This window comes from Maniola jurtina, chromosome 15, assembly GCF_905333055.1.
Source record: "Maniola jurtina chromosome 15, ilManJurt1.1, whole genome shotgun sequence".
NCBI lineage: Eukaryota > Metazoa > Arthropoda > Insecta > Lepidoptera > Nymphalidae > Maniola > Maniola jurtina.
The window spans coordinates 1870452-1887275 of NC_060043.1; the positions used below are offsets into that span (position 1 = coordinate 1870452).

General features: G+C 38.3%; 1 protein-coding gene across 1 annotated transcript in view; it reads right to left on the reverse strand.

Annotated features, from left to right (window-relative positions):
- Positions 1 to 3197: 3197 nt before the first annotated feature.
- LOC123872423 (GATOR complex protein NPRL2) overlaps positions 3198 to 16824 on the reverse strand; it is a 32905-nt gene continuing 19278 nt past the window's right edge. Inside the window, exons 5-8 of the mRNA XM_045916700.1 lie at positions 6690 to 6833; positions 6269 to 6353; positions 5841 to 6010; positions 3198 to 4973 (exon numbers count right to left, since the gene is read on the reverse strand). Coding sequence (XP_045772656.1) covers positions 4794 to 4973; positions 5841 to 6010; positions 6269 to 6353; positions 6690 to 6833 — 579 coding nt within the window. The 3' untranslated portion in view covers positions 3198 to 4793. The remainder of the gene's footprint in view (positions 4974 to 5840; positions 6011 to 6268; positions 6354 to 6689; positions 6834 to 16824) is intronic.

Here is a 16824-nt window from a genome sequence, read left to right on the forward strand (position 1 = left end):
CCGCATCGGGGCTTTGCCATCTCGACCCGTCGCAAGCTATAGTTATTTAAAGAAAGGTACACAACGTCGAATAAAAGATGTGTTAGAATTGGTAGAAAATTATGTTTTAATAAATCACTTAAATATATTATTACAAGATATAACAAAATAACATAAACTGACTATATTTACTTTTCAATATAGGTAAATTTTATACAACAATATAATCTCTTATAGAATTTAAACATACAGAATTATATATCTACTTACATTTTGACTTATATTCATAATCTTAGAAATATAAAAGGTAATAAAGACAATAACATACAACAAAGTGTCTACACCTTTGTGGATAACTCGCTATCTTATATTTTATGCGATTCCTTTTTTAAGGCACTAGTTTCTGACTAGTTAGTCACTAAATAATAAGTAATTACAAATATTTACAATAAGTACCTAATTATTACTTACACATTTCCATAACTTTTCGGAACATGATTGCTAATTCGGTTGTGCAAATCTATTCAAAACCCCCGATGGGATGCTTATTCTCGGGTCTATCTGCCCGAATTCCGCGTGACAGACGGATCCAGGATTAGCATCCAGTTCGCGATTCTTTTGATCTAGTATTTGAACTTTACTGGTCGGAGATTCACCCTTGTGGTCTGTGGTACAACGGAATTAGCACCATTGCTTTTACGTCATTTTACATTTTTACGTCATCGGTGGGGGAAAAAATTAAATAGATGTACGCCAACATTTACGCACCTTAAACCAAGTGTCCCTTGACAAGTTTTCTTGCAGAAGTCACTGTCCATTTTTGCAAAAATTGCAGAAGTTGATTTGCTGCGAGTGTTTGCAGTGTAAAAAGCTGATTTCTGCGAGAAATTTCGGCTTATTCAGTTTATCCACAACAGCGAACAGGGTGTATCCTCGGAAACCTTAATGTTCGTCTATCCACCCTGGACTAAAAAATAATAAAGATATAAATTCGTCGTCCGGGATAGATAGACACGCGTTTTTGAGAATACACCCTATCTCTAAATCACTCTATAAACGGAAAAAAACTTGAAATTGAGGAACTTACTAGCCAGGGATATTTGGCAGTTGGCCTTAGCAAATACGCGCCGCATATCAAGTTTTTTAAACTAAAAACTTGCAGAAATTGACATTGACATGATAATGACAGCGAATTCTGCAAGAAAACTTGCCAGTGGATACTTGGCCTTACAATAATACATATAATACATTAAATACATTAAACGTAACATAGCACCTTTACAATATTTATAATTTATTCTATGTACGTACAGTCAGTTGTAAATAGGTACAGAATGAACTATAACTAAGTATGAATATTGAGCAGTTCTTATATTTTAAGTTTATGTGAAATGATTTCGAGAAAAAATATAGTCCTACGAAAACTAAATCGTATTTAAATTCGAAGTAAAAAAGTAATGTTCTAAAAGCTATTTCTATTTTTTTATGGCAGACAGAGCTTTTCCATACACTTAGCTTGATCTAACAAGGTATTAAGTATAATTTTAGCAAGAAACAGTTAAAAATTATTTTGCTATAATCCGCCAACAGGATAAATCTGTATGGTCAAACATGCAGTTACAAGCTAAGCACCGCTTACCTCCCCAACCAAGCAATAAAGTCAAGTTCCCAAGCAAGCACTGCCACCACCATTCCCATGCAACACCACACAAGACTTTTCCACTACTCTCGACGCACGTTTCGCCCCGACACCGGAGCATCCTCAGGAGATTTCGACTTGACAATACAGCATTGTAAAGTCGAAATCTCCTGAGGATGCTCCGGTGTCGGGGCGAAACGTGCGTCGAGAGTAGTGGAAAAGTCTTGTGTGGTGTTGCATGTGAATGGTGGTGGCAGTGCTTGCTTGGGAACTTGGCTTTATTGCTTGGTTGGGGAGGTAAGCGGTGCTTAGCTTGTAACTGCATGTTTGACCATACAGATTTATCCTGTTGGCGGATTATAGCAAAATAATTTTTAACTGTTTCTTGCTAAACATGAACTTCCGCAAAGTAACGCCTGATTCTATCCAATATTATAATTTTGATGACAAGTCCACCTTGATTCTTTGTCGGAGTGATGGAACAATCCGGAGAAATGTCAGGGGGCCAATCGGCTAAAAATATATCAATCATTAAAGGACAGCATCAATGTCAAAACATGGTTTTTGGCCAATCCCATTGGCTAAATACCATGTTTTGACATTGATGCTGTCCTTTAATGATTGATACATTTTTAGCCGATCGCCCTGCTGGTCTGTGTCGTATATTGACTCAAATATAATCCTATTACTTTGTTTGCTTTTATTCGATTACAGTCAACACGAGTAACTTAGCCTGTCGTGGGATGCATCCGATCCGTTAGGGATGATTCACATTAGACAGTGCTGAGCCGGTGGCGATGCGATGCAAAGACGACATTCACCCCATGCAAGACATCTAAATCACAGAGTCCTATACGCCACATCGAACCTCCCGAGATCGAACACGTTAGACCGATAGCTTATGTTATCGACATTTCATCACACTAATATTATAAAGGCGAAAGTTTGTATGTGTGTGTGTGTGTGTGTGTATGTTTGTTACTCCTTCACGCAAAAACTACTGGACGGATTTGGCTGAAATTTGGAATGGAGATAGATAATATCCAGGATTAGCACATAGGCTACTTTTTATCCCGGAAAATCAAAGAGTTCCCACGGGATTTCGAAAAACCTAAATCCACGCGGATGAAGTCGCGGGCATCATCTAGTGATATCGAAAGTTTATGAGCTCGATCGTTCATGACATCGAATGCTTATGAAATTGAAAGTCCCATAAATCGAATTTATAAAATCGAAGCCTTAGCAAATCGACAGGTCGTGATATTGACAACGTTATTAGGGACTAGCTGACGCCTGCGACTTCGTCCGCGTGGATTTAGGTTTTTCGAAATCCCGTGGGAGCTCTTTGATTTTCCGGGATAAAAAGTAGCCTATGTGCTAATCCAGGATATTATCTATCTCCATTCCAAATTTCAGCCAAATCCGTCCAGTAGTTTTTGCGTGAAGGAGTAACAAACATACACGCACACACACACACACACACACACACACACACACACACACACACACACACACACACACACACACACACACACACACACACACACACACACTTTCGCCTTTATAATATTGGTGTGATGTACAAAAATGAAATAGACATGAAATAAAAATTATCGAGAATTGCATAATGATTTTTTTGCATCATGTAAGAGGTACCAAACATAATTTTACTATTTATTCTAACACTCATGTCATTAGTTCTGTTAATTTTGGTTTCCTTACAATACATGAAACAAACTGCGTTTATTTTTAAAATAAAGGTATAATATCATGTCTTTACGAAATCATATAATGCAGAAAACTGTAAAAGTCGCACAGCGTAAGATGCAAAAGGTTGACCGACAAGCCAATAGCACGGCAGCATGGATACTGCTGTCATGCCTCGTAGCTTCAAATAGATCGATATCGGTCGGTTCCGGTCTAGTGTGAATCATCCCTTAATCTTGTTTAGGTACAACAGGTAAATCTAGCAAAACTAAAATATTAGTTCTGTCTGTCTATCTATGTATAAATTTTTATGAAACAGAAAATTAACAATATTTTAACATATTAAGAAAATGTAGTCTATTAAAGTAATGTATTTATGCATTTTTGTACTTGAGGACTTTACAAAGTATTTTAGGTAATGTACGAAAAATATAGTATTCTTTATTTTAATCTTATATTCTATGAATTTCTTAAAACTATGCTAGAATAGTAAATTTTTAGTAAAATTATGTTCTTACGTTTGACATCTATTTTCTAACTAAATTCTTAAGTCTAGAAGTCCGCAAGGACTAGAATAGGTATAGTTTATAAGAAAAAACTTTTATTACGTACGCAGTTACATAATTACGATTATTACTTAGGTACATTAGATATTACGAACTTTCTTAGTGAACACAATTTCAATTTACTAAGAAATTTAAAAAATCAACTATCAAATCCTTGAATAATATAATGGATTGGCATCTTTTATTGGCTTCTGTAGTTAACTAGATAATTATGTCAAAATGTAAATAATCATTTGATCAAATCGCCTCAATAGCGGCATTAAAAACAGTTCGAAAAATTCCAAAGTCCTTATTTGATTGACTCAGCTGAAAACCTAAAAAGATTCATCATACATGCACGACGAAAGTTCTAAAAACCGAAGTACTGATTTGACGAAGTATATGACATGACGTCATCGTTCCTCCAGTCCAGCCAAATCTTGATTAGGAGCACTAGGAGGCAGGGAGGCGTCCCTGGCAGCACAACTCTTCTGTCCACATAAACACTGATTTTTATTCCAGGTTTTAGAATGTGATGTCATACAGTGCGAGCCATCTTTCCACATCCACAAACCTTTAAACAGTCAAGAAATTGCCCCGCTCCTTGGCCTCCGTAGCAGGACAGCATGTTGTGTGACTTCATTCATTAATCTGATTTCACAAAACCTTCGGAACAACTTTCCTCAGTCACTACTCACTGTACACATACATAAAGCTAGTGTCTCTATAAACATGACTTCACTGTCCCTCTCAAGTTGCTACTCGAGCTGCAAGGCGCAGAGGCCTCCCTGGCAGAATAACTCGTGGTTAGACCTCCTTTGATGATGAATGTGACGTCACATAACCTGTGAAACATCTTTCCTCAGTCACTACTCACTATATACAGTCATGAGGCCAGTGTTTCTATAAACACTCACTAGTCCTCATTTGACAATGAATATGACTTCACTGTCCCTCTCGAGTTGCTCCTCGAGTTGCGAGGCGGAGAGGCCTCCCTGGCAGCAGAGCTCGTCGAGGCACACGAGGCCGTTGTAAGTACGCGCTATGTACTGACTATGCTCGCTGCGGAGTGACGCGTTGTCGTTGTGCAGTGTCACTGGGAACTGGAAGGAGGGTACAGTGTTAATATTTTATCATTAAAAATTTAAATCAGCCCTGACAAGTCAAAACCCTTATATTTTTGCATTGTAGTCGGGATCGAGTCCATAAGTAAGTGCAAGTAATGTAAATATCAACTAGATGACTGAGATCCCTACACCAGCTGAGAAAACAGCTGTCAAAGCTTCAAACGGTTGAAGAGATTTTCATCAAACAGCTAAGGCGTTCTCTGTCTCTCGCAATCCGTTTGAAATTTGCGACACCACAGACAGACTCAGATACACAGACACACATGTTCACATATTAAACTTAAAAATCACCCTTTTGCGCGGGGGTTAAAAAATTTGCAAACTATATGCTGTAAGTGGTCATGCCAAAGTAAGTTGTATGTAAATTTATTTATTTATTTATTTTGACCACTTAAAACTATCATTACAGGCTAACCTAATGCGATAGCGAATAAAACGTATTATTTCTAAGGACCAGGGTATGACGAAGGAGTCGAGTAGAGCGGAGATTTTTTGATGGCAACTTAGAGTCAGCTTTATGTACGTTGATGTATGGTTGAAACTTATATACTGAAAACAAAACATGAAGCAGACTCAAGAGAAGGCAAAATAAATTTGAGTTGTTATTAAGAAAGACACGCGCCTCGGTTATACTCGACTCCACTTTTAATAAAAAACAAGTGCGTGCTTGCGCTAGTAATTTTTTCTCGTTTGCGTAGCTTGCAGAGTAGCAGTTGTTGTATTTGCAGATAAAAGGTTAGGGGTTGAAAATTGTATTTTATTTTACTTTTCTAGAACGATTTTCTATAACAAAACCAGGAAACAAAGTCCTCTAGATGTTGACAAGTGTCCTCAACTTCTCACCTTGTACACCCTGCGTATGAGCCCCTCCAGCACGCCGAACAGCACGAGCTTCCTCTCGTTGATGGCGAGCTCCTGCGGACGCATGCGGCGGCACAGGTCGCGCACCGTGCTGCCGTACGACATGCCCGCGTACATGCGGAACAGGTCGCTCACTCGGGGCAGCTGCCGAGCTGTGAGCAAGCGTTTACTAAAAGAATATTTTCTACGTTCAATGGAGAGATTCATGTACGACTAGCTAAGAAGGATAGCAAAATTTTGGGAGCTTGAAGTTGGCTTCCAACCGCCTTGTATGGAAAAAGGTTAAGCCTGGACTATAAGAGAATTGAAAGGTAGCTTCCAATAGTTTTTAATGGAGAAATGTTGACTTAGCGAAGGTGTACGCTGGGCAAATTACTGGCTGTGCGGGTAGAGTCAAATGGGTTACTTACGGGTTCTTGCACAGAATTCCACGCACTGTCGCTGCAGTCCCGCACATCGTGTGAGTTGCCTTAATTTTGGGGTTGCACTGTATACCTGGAACAAGGGATAGTTGCGTAAGTATGTACCTATAAAATCTACTACTCATCACCAAAATTCCCTCCGTATTTCTCGTATGACAATAATCTCAACTTGTTCCAGGAGCCTCTTTTGGCCTTTCGTTGAGTTGCAAGTCGTTGGGCATTGTTATTCCACTTTTGAGGCTCCGTACCCTCATCCCCTCCCTCACTCCCTGAGAGCTGAAGGATGGCTGCTAGCTAAATGATTGTTTTTGGATAAAGCAGTATACATAACGACAAAACGAAGTCTCTTTATTGAGTTCATGGATTCGTTTGTATAGTAATCGTTTGAATTATAGTGACAGCTACTCACAGCACAGTACTGGAAGATGGGCACCAGCGTGACCACGCCGTAGTAGACGAGGTTCTGCACGCACGCTCGCACCAGGCTGATCTCTACGTCCGTCAGCGCGGCGATCTTCGACACGTGGTTGAAACCGTCTATGTATGGCAGGATCTAGAACAAGGAGGAATTTATGAATAGCGACTAGACTGGGCATACTTTGGCAATTTTTTTTTCTCTTAGATATATGTTTATAATAATTTAGTAATTTAATTAGTGTAATTGGATCATGACCGTTCTAATTAAATAATAATAAAAAAATAAAAAAAATAGTGCAGTGAACTTTACACATTAATTGTCATCGCAGTGCGGCACTCCATGTTCATTAATTTCATTGATATCGCACATAATAGTCATCACACTGTGTGGTTGCAAGACAACACTGTGAATGTGTGAAGGGAACAGGTAGCTCAACTCCCGCTCCTTACTCAGCGCGTCCTCTTTTATGAATGTGTAAATAGGCCTTTATGATGTAACTAGCTTATGCCCGTGTATGTTTAAGGTGCATTTACGCACTTTCACATAAGGGGCGCGACAAGATGCGCAAAATCACACATTCGGCTCTGATCTCGTCTCGCATAGCGCTGTTGCGAAGTAATGCGCGTGACGCGCTGTCAGTCGATTACAAAACTGGAAGAGACACACGAGGGCGAATATGTAAATGCACGGTACCAATATCTTAGCACGAAGAGTGTGCTTGGATGTAAGTGTGAAGACGAGAGTCGGTTATTGTGCCCAAAGTGAACAACAACTCAATTTCATATTCGGCACACAAGGGCCTGGTTACCAATCCTTTGTGTAACTACATAACTACTTACTAGGCAAAGGCAAATTTGATCAGCAAATCGGTTTCTTGGACAAGGTTATCGTCAAAGAGTATTAAGTATATGAGCTTTAGGCAGACTTCATGGAAAAACAAAGGATTGGCTTACCTACTTTCCTTTGTTTTACTACCCATGTTAAACAGTTTTATTACACGATTACCCAAAAAAGGAGTGTAGTGTTTTCAGGGTTTATTGTATGTAGGTATGTAATATGTACCTATATTATGAGTTTCTTTACTCCATACTTCTAAATGCCTGAATAGATTTGGATTTATGAAGTATCGTTAAAATCTCGACCCTCGAGTGACTCTGGCTGTAATATTTTTGAAAAAAAAAAAATCTTCAATTATTATTTCACTTAAGCATTCTACTCACAACACTGCTGGCTTCGCTGATTTAGGGTGAAAAAGTGGAGAGGATCCTGGATTGTCTGATCGTGTCTGGGTCATTCTAGGCCAGATTTTAGGTCGGATCCTAGATAATTTTCTAGATCGGCCGGCAAGAGCAGATATGCATCCGATAGCGACAGACCCATATGCAGGGACCAACCTAGATTGCTCCAATCAAGCTGCCTCGTAAATCGGCCCTGCCGCATCATCGTCGTAGTACTCTTTTATGTCGTGAGTAGGATGCTTTAATAAACATATTAAGACCTGATGCAGTGCAAACCACAGTCGGGTTTTTTATTTCGTATTCATTTGTTTGAAATACGATGGAATGAATCGTTTATAGTTAAGTTTGAAAGTGGTTTAAACAAATGCACTGTCAGTCATTTCCTATAGCAGACTATTTTCCATACCAACGATTTACTGGTTTACTCTACTTGATTTTACAGAGGCAAACCTGTTTTGAATCCATTCAACTTCACAATATGCCCAATTCAAATAGTCTTTATACGCTGTATTGCGTCGTTAAGTTTAGAGGCGTAACATTTGAAACATAAAGGCACGCCAAGGGTCAAGTTCGTAACTTAACGTAGATAACGACTTCGCAGTAATATTAATTGCCACAGCGATATATTATCTTAAATTAAAAGACATTAAAACTCGTTAACAAGATTCAAAGTAAACATCATGTAAAGAGCGTCTTACAAATAAAAAACCCGGGAAAGTGCGAGTCTGACTCGCACGCGAAGGGTTCCGTGCCATCGCACAATTTTTTTTAATTTTTTTATGTAAATATATGTAAATTCACGGTTTTCGGATTTTTCCCTTTTTATGTATGAGAACTACCTGCCAAATTTCATGATTCTAGGGCAATGGGAAATATAGATTTAACCCTACAGGTTTCTTGACAGACACAAAAAACAGACAGACAGACAACAAAGTGATGCTAAAAGGGTTATCCTATCTTGTTAAACACCGACAGACAGGCAACCTTGCGCCGATGTTCCAAACTTCGAAGCTTAGAACTGACCAGCGCTTGGTCGCCAATGAGTCTTCTAGCACGACGATCCACCTAACCCAATGCATCAAGCTGATACTTGGCAGAGCCATCTCACAAATGGCTGTAGTACTCTGTCCAAATTCAAATATTTTTATTCAATTAGACTTTTACAAGTTCTTTCGAATCGTCAAAAGCATCTACCACTGGTTCGGAATGCCTTTCCTACCGAGAAGAACCAGCAAGAAACTCGGCGGTTGCTCTTTTCAAAGATTTGATATACAATATTATGCCATGTATAAAAGCAATTGACGTCCCGCGCATTGCTGGAGCGAATTGCAGGTCAAATCCACGCTCTTTTATCATTATTAATCTTCGATTGTATAATATACTTTTCTCAGGAGCATATTTTTAATAGATTTTTTGAACCTTTGTGTCCTGGCGTGAAGTACAATGTTGCCACTTTTTGGCAACCGCATTATGTTCTTGCTAAAAAGTCCACGTCCGGGCGCCGCCAAAAGCCAGGATGGTTAATTCAGCTGGTCGTAAACACCATTCGAGACCAATATGTGGGGTGTATCATGTACATTAATATTTCAACACAAAGATACGTTATAGGTTATTTTCTAGTCCATTTGGAATATTTCCGTTATTTCGGCATTCATAATGTATTTGCATTTATTATTATTATCAACTAAATGTCGTGAGACACTCCGATTTCCTTGACAAATCAAGAGTAGGTACGGTTAACAGAAAAAGTTAACTAGCTGGTAATTATTTCTTGATTGATTTTCATACTAGCTTTTTCCCACAAATTCATCCGCGTGATCAGAGATAAGTAGGTATTCTTGTAATGACTTATTAAGCTGCTCTGACGGGACATAATTTATAGCTATAACATAGCTACTCGTATTTATATGTTGACCGGTTTTTTAACTAATTTATCTACATGCTAAATACATAATACTATACCTATACCAAATAGTTGACGTATAAGTAGGTGTTCTCCATTAAAACTGTAGCTCGATTGCGTAAAACCTGCATCAATCATTATTACAATCGCAATTGTTGTCATTGGCTGAATTTATGGTATTCCTGTTGCAACAATGCATTGTAGCCAATAATGAGCGAGCGTCAACCAATCAGAGGTGATTGCTATCGTGACATTATAGCTGTCATTCTACCGCAATCGAGGGGCTGATTTATGAGTTTCTGTTATAAACTGTTTTTATCATTCGGTCGTAACCAGAAAATATTTCAACAAAAATAAAACTTAAGATATATATTTATTATGTTGATCGTACCTACAATAGCACTTGTAGCACATTGTAGAATCGCCATTCTATAGATAGTTTATTTTAAGTACTGCCTATTCAAAAACAAGCCAATAATATAAGATATTTATTGATATTTCATTTTCCTTGTTTGAATTTGAATATTTAACTTTATATTGCAGTTAAAACGACTTTTAACTTTAAAAACACATTGAAATGTTATATTCGAAAATGTTTGTTTAAAAAAAACTACAACCATATCTCGAACTTTTTGGGGTTATGTATATTTTATGGAATTAAATATCACTTGCTAATCGATGAAAGAAAACATCATAAGGAAACCTGCATATTTGAGGATTCTCCATAATATTCTCAACGGTGTGTGAAGTGTGCCAATCCGCACTTGGTCAGCGTGGTTGCTCACTGTAGCGGCTCGATTGAAGTAGAATGACAGCTACAATGTCTCGATAGCAATTACCTCTGATTGGTTGACGCTCGCTCACTATTGGCTACAATGTATTGCTTGTAATGTTGCGACGAGAACACCATAAATTTAGCCAATAATAACAATTGCGATTGTAATGATGATTGATGCAGGTTTTACGAAATTGACCTACCTACCTACTGCGTTTTTCCAAAACTTAGTCAAAATTCACAGCATTTATGTGAAATTCATAAGTGTGGAAATACACTAAACTATTCCGTGGAAAATAATTAATTAGTTCTACTTAAGTTGTTTTATTTATACACTTTATATAAGTACACAAATAATCTCTGTTTACATTTCTCGATGTACCTACCTACCTACTCACCACTTTGTAATCGTTCCACGTGTACGCTGTAAACTAATACTTGTTCGTACCTACTATTATACCGTAACCCCCCGTCCACACACTGCCCGTGTGGCATGTACAGAAGCGAGGAACGGAGGCAAAGACGTAGTGGACGCATTACTCGCATGTTCCTCGTTCACGCCCATCGCTCCCTATTTTGTTGGTAAGTATGCAATAGCCAGCACGCTGCCACAGTTTCGACGTCCATCGCGTTGCAAAGGCAAGCGACCTAGTGCGGCAGCGTCGCGATTAATTGCGCGAGTATAGCAGTGTGTGGACACACAGTTACGATTACTATGTAGGTACTAGATGCCCGTGATTTCGTCGGGAACCAACGTAGCGTATATATTCGTCTCCGAGATTCCATTACGCACCGTTCGCGTCGCTGAGGACGGCGCCGCATGGGCCGTGAAAAGTGAGCAGGCAGACATACAGACACACTTTCGCATTTATATAATTAAGTATGGATAAGCTGATTAAAAGTTAGGTGGTATAAGGTTGACTTTGACGCCTCTTGCAATATTCTTGTACCTAATTTGTTTGAATGAAAACAATTTCAGCACAAAAAGGAAAAACCAAGAATTGATTTTATTTTACATAAGTATTTATATGGTTACCAAATACATAATAATATTTGCTAATTAAAGTAATTGCCTTGGCTTTATGACAGACAGTTATCATAAAATATTTATTGTACATTTATCAATTCATGCATAATAGTCTGTTCTTACTTCTTATCTTATCAATATGGGTCGTCTATAACAGATATACATACATCTATCTATTTATATTTTACAAGCAAAACTGACTGACACATCAACGTATAGTTTGCGAAAGGTCGACATGGCAATCTAGGGGGAACACCCCGCACAACCGCACAGCGCCCACGCTAACCCGGTGCGGTATACTTAGCGCGGGTGACTGCAGGTGTGCGGCGCTCATATCCCGATTGCCATGTCGACCTGTCGCAAGCTATACAGCTCAAACTACTCGCTCCAGAAACTTAATTTTGCACGTATGACTCATAATTAAAAGCCAAGAGATGCTGATTGAGCTAATTAAGAAAATCTAGTTCTGGGTTTGCGGGACGTGTGACCTAGTTGTGATAACGCATATCAATCGGGTGCAATTGATAAGGAACGTTGACCCAAGTCGGTAACTGAATGGGTGCCAATTTTGGAAATACGATTTGGGCCTTTTCCTTTCCTCCATACCTGGAGAGCAGAAGTTTTTGGTCCCAGTTATTATCACTAATATAATATTATCACTGATAGGTAGATAGGTATAAAAATTACTGTAAAAATCTAAGAATCTATCTCGTTCTCTGAGTCGAGCTGTATGCGGAAGAATCTGGGAACCCACCGAATTATCATCGCAAAAAAAAGGTTTTTTTTTCACAGTTTACTGCGATGTTCTCGTTCTCGCCCGGAAAATAAATATTTCATACACCCAAAATATGACGTTCATAATTATGAACGGAACCCCAAAAAAAAGGACCAGACTCGCATTTGAGTGGTTTTTTAATTTGGTGGCAGCTATTTTGAAATATTTATTATATTTGCTATAACAGTAATAGAAATACTCACTCAGCGAAAATTTCAACTCTACCTATTACGGTTCGTGAGATACATACAGACTGACGGACGGACGGACAGCGGAGGCGTAATAAGGTCCCGTTGTCACCCTTCGGGTATGGATTATGGAAACCTAAAAATAAATTAAATCGTTCTCTCATTTTCACATTATTTTAACGACTTAACGCTTTATTAGCATGAGCAGCTATTCAGAGGATTTTTCACTATAAAACAATTTCATGGCCATCTGACTTTTGAGTTGAGACACCTACTCCCACACTCACGACCTTTTATTGTTGGCCTTCTCTTCCTTGTAACTATTCTGAGCGCTATAATAGGCTTTTTTATGACTTTTAACTTACTTTGGCGTATTTTTTGCAAATATTTTATAACATTTTTATAAATTGCTCAATTTCGCTAGCTGGACACATAGAGGGCATAGAATAATTAAATCAAATAAAAAGGGAAAAATTTTAGTAGGTAGACAACGAACTTACCTACCTTCTTACCTATTTTTTTATTCATAGATTAGTAAAAAAAATTAAGTAGGTAAGTTGATTTGAATCACATAATTTAACTTAAAAAGTTTTTAAGACTTTGCAGACTGTTCACTCTTTTTTAAGTTTTTTATAAACCTTTTTCTTCTGTTCTGCAAATCAATCGTTTCAGTCGTATTGTAGCTAACTAATAGCAATTTCTTGTGGTTAGACAGATATTTCAGAAAATATAACTATTTCCACTTCAATGGAAAAATACATTTTACAATACAAGTAGGTAAAACCCAGCTGTTATACATATCATGCGTAACAAATAAAATCTTTTAAACCAGCTGTTATGCGTAACAAAAATATGTTTATTTTTGATGTCGTAGGATAAAAATGTACGTAGGTACGATTGGATGATTATATCGTGACACTAAATAGAATTTATTAACGTCTGCCTGACCGAATTTCCGCCTTGGAAGCTTATCACAGAGGAGATGACTCAACTACGCAGGATAGGTATACTATAGTAAACAAGTGTGTGCGCCAGGTGCTCTGTCTATTCCCTCACTCTCATAGTCCAATGGGACGGCAAACCGACATGCATGGAGAGAGATCAGGCGTAAGACGACAGTGCTCTCCGAAGCATGAGTTATGGTATATAATTTTTAAATAATTAAATATCAAAAATTGCGAAACCAGGATCTATTGGTCAAGGCATCGGACGCGATTCCCAGAAGATGCAGGTTCGAATCCTGCCAGTCCCGTAATTTTTGATATTTATTTAAAAATATATAGCTTTAGCTTTAAGTGTAGGTAAAACACTATCATCCGTACTAATATTATAAATGCGAAAGTGTGTCTGTCCGTCTGCTAGCTTTTCACGGCCCAACAGTTTAACCGATTTTGATGAACTCTTACTTTCATCTTATTCATAAAGACTTCTTATTCTTACAGAGTTAGCTTACATCCCAGGGAAGGGCATAGGCAACTTTTTATCCCGGAAAATCAAACAGTTCCCACGGGATTTTTAAAAACCAAATCCACGCGGACAAAATCGCGGGCATCATCTAGTTTATTAATATAGTTCTGGCTCCACCTTGAACGCTAATGTATTCAAACTGCATCATGTCAACATAACGTACTTATACTGCATACACGTGGATGTATTAATCTGAGTGTACACGAGGTCTTCATTAGATATGCACGATCACGATCTATTGATCCCTGGATCGATCGATATAGATCATCTGTGAATAATTCGCATTTCACACCTATCGGTGTAAGAATTTTTTACAGCTTATTACAGAGGGACAATATTTAGGTAACCTATTATGGTTCACGAGGTACAGCCTGCTGACGGACAGACAGACAAACAGCGGAGTCTTAGTAATAAGTGTCCCGTTGGCACCCCTCAGGAACGGAACTCTAAAAATACTTCTAATCAGACAGTAGTTTGAAAAAGATGTAGGATAGTGAATAACAAACACATTAATTATAGTTTATATATGCCGTACTATCACATTAGTGGGATGAGATGAAGTGGTTTGTTAAAAATCCCGTTGTTTTCATCGCGCGGTATAAATAGATAGTTAATTCGGGCGAGATTCATTGCGCTCGATCTATATCAGTCGTTTGGACGTTTCGTAATTAGAGCAGGGGTTTTTTATATAAAAAAAACGTAAACACTTTGTAAGCACGTAATATGCAAATGTTTATTTTTTTAAGAGTGCTCTCTTCGGTAGCACGTGGTCATGCGTGAATCCACAGTACTGTGTACCATCAACGTACAATAGGTGTCGCGCGAGTCGTTCAATTACAATATACGTACAATATACATTGCAAGTTGCAACGCATGCCGGGCATTAGCTTCTTACACGGGTGAAACTGACTGATTGATATAACAGCACAGTTTAAACCACTGAGTTCATAAAGTCTGTCGCCACAGGGTCTTCAATCTTTCGTCTGAATACATCCCCAATCGCGCTAACGAAATTTTGTCTACGGAGAGATAACACACTGCACAACAGTAAGGCCGCATTCGCACAAGCGTTAAAATAGCGTTGCGTTAAAGAAAATATAAAGTGCGCGTTAAAAAAGCGCTGAAGTGTGAACAGATACTTGGCAATGCATTTGTTTTATTTGAACGCTTTTTTTAACGGACGTTAAAAAAATTCGCGTGCGAATGAGGCCTTAGGAAATTTCTAACAACACGTCGACGCTTAGACGTCACTGGCAGGCGTCAAATGTTGGTAGTTAGTAATAATGCGTAAAAAACGAGTTCTCACGCGCCATTTTACCTTTATGTGTCAAATATCATGCCAAAAGTACGACTTTCGTCCAGACTTCGTCTGTGTTGGTGTTAGCTGACGGGCGTTGTTCTGCCTTTTTGGAGTGTTTTTTTGTTAACAGGGCTCTCTTCGTCACTCGTTTCATACAATCGTAGTTCCAATTTCATTTGAATATCAAGCAACCAAAGCCCATGAAATTTTGCAGACATATTCTAGAAACTAATATCTGTGTCTGTGGTGTTTTAGATTTTTCTAAAAATATGTAGTTTTAAAATTACAGGGGCTCAAAGATTTGTATGAAATTTTTTAAGACTGCGTAACTTTGAAACCGAATATTTTAACAGAAATCTGGAAAACCACAGACATAGATATTAGTTTCTAGAATATATGTGCAAAATTTCATGGACTTTGGTTGCTTAATATTCAAATGAAATTGGAACTACGATTGTATGAAACGAGTGGAAACGAGTGACGGAGAGAGCCCTCTTAAAACTGACTGGAAAGCGCTCTAAGGGGGTGCCGTGCGTATGTCGGCGAGCGCCGGCACAGACGGGGTCCATACTTGTATAGTTTAACTAACTTGTTACAAATAACTACAAACTTGACATTGGCTAATCTTTGTAAAGCCAGACGAGAGAAAAAAAAGACTTTCGTCCTCATTTTAAAGGTGAACCGTACTTTCGACGTGACAGTTGACCCATAGAGTTAAAATGGCGCGTGAGAAGTCAATTTGTACGGGCTATACATTTGACGCAGGTAGCCCTAAAGTAGCTCTATTTTTCCATGATTTTATGTCACCATAACATAGCCTAATACTTGACATATTAATTATTGTTAACTAGAGGATGCCCGCGGCTTCACCCGCGTGGATTTCGGTTTTTTTTAAATCCCGTAGGAACTCTTCAATTTTCCTAGCCTATGTCCTTCTCCGGGATGTATCCCAAGTCTGTACCACATTTCTTAAAATCGGCTCAGTGGTTGGGTCGTGAAAACGTAGCAGACAGACAGACAGACAGACAGACACAAAGACAGACAGACACACTTTCGCATTTATAATATTAATTAATAATATGGCTTAAGGATCAAACCGAAAGTTCCCTCACTCCCGATAATATATTCATTTGTTCCAAGACCCAACGGCCGGACCAGCTGGCTTCCCCGAGAATAACAACAGTGTCGAAGAAGCTCTTTCCATTGTTACAGTTGTACGCAAATCAACTGCTTCCATACCTAGTTCCATATTCAAAGCAACTTCTGACTGTAAAAACATACCTACTTTGCATAATAAAGTAATAAGATAGACGGTTAGCCGTCCAAATTCTTTTATTATTATCAATTCAATTTACATAATATAGTTATTTATACTTAAATATAATTTTTACGACAGTATCATAACTCCAATAACAGTTGGTATGACGTAGCGTCTGAATAGGTATTAACTTTT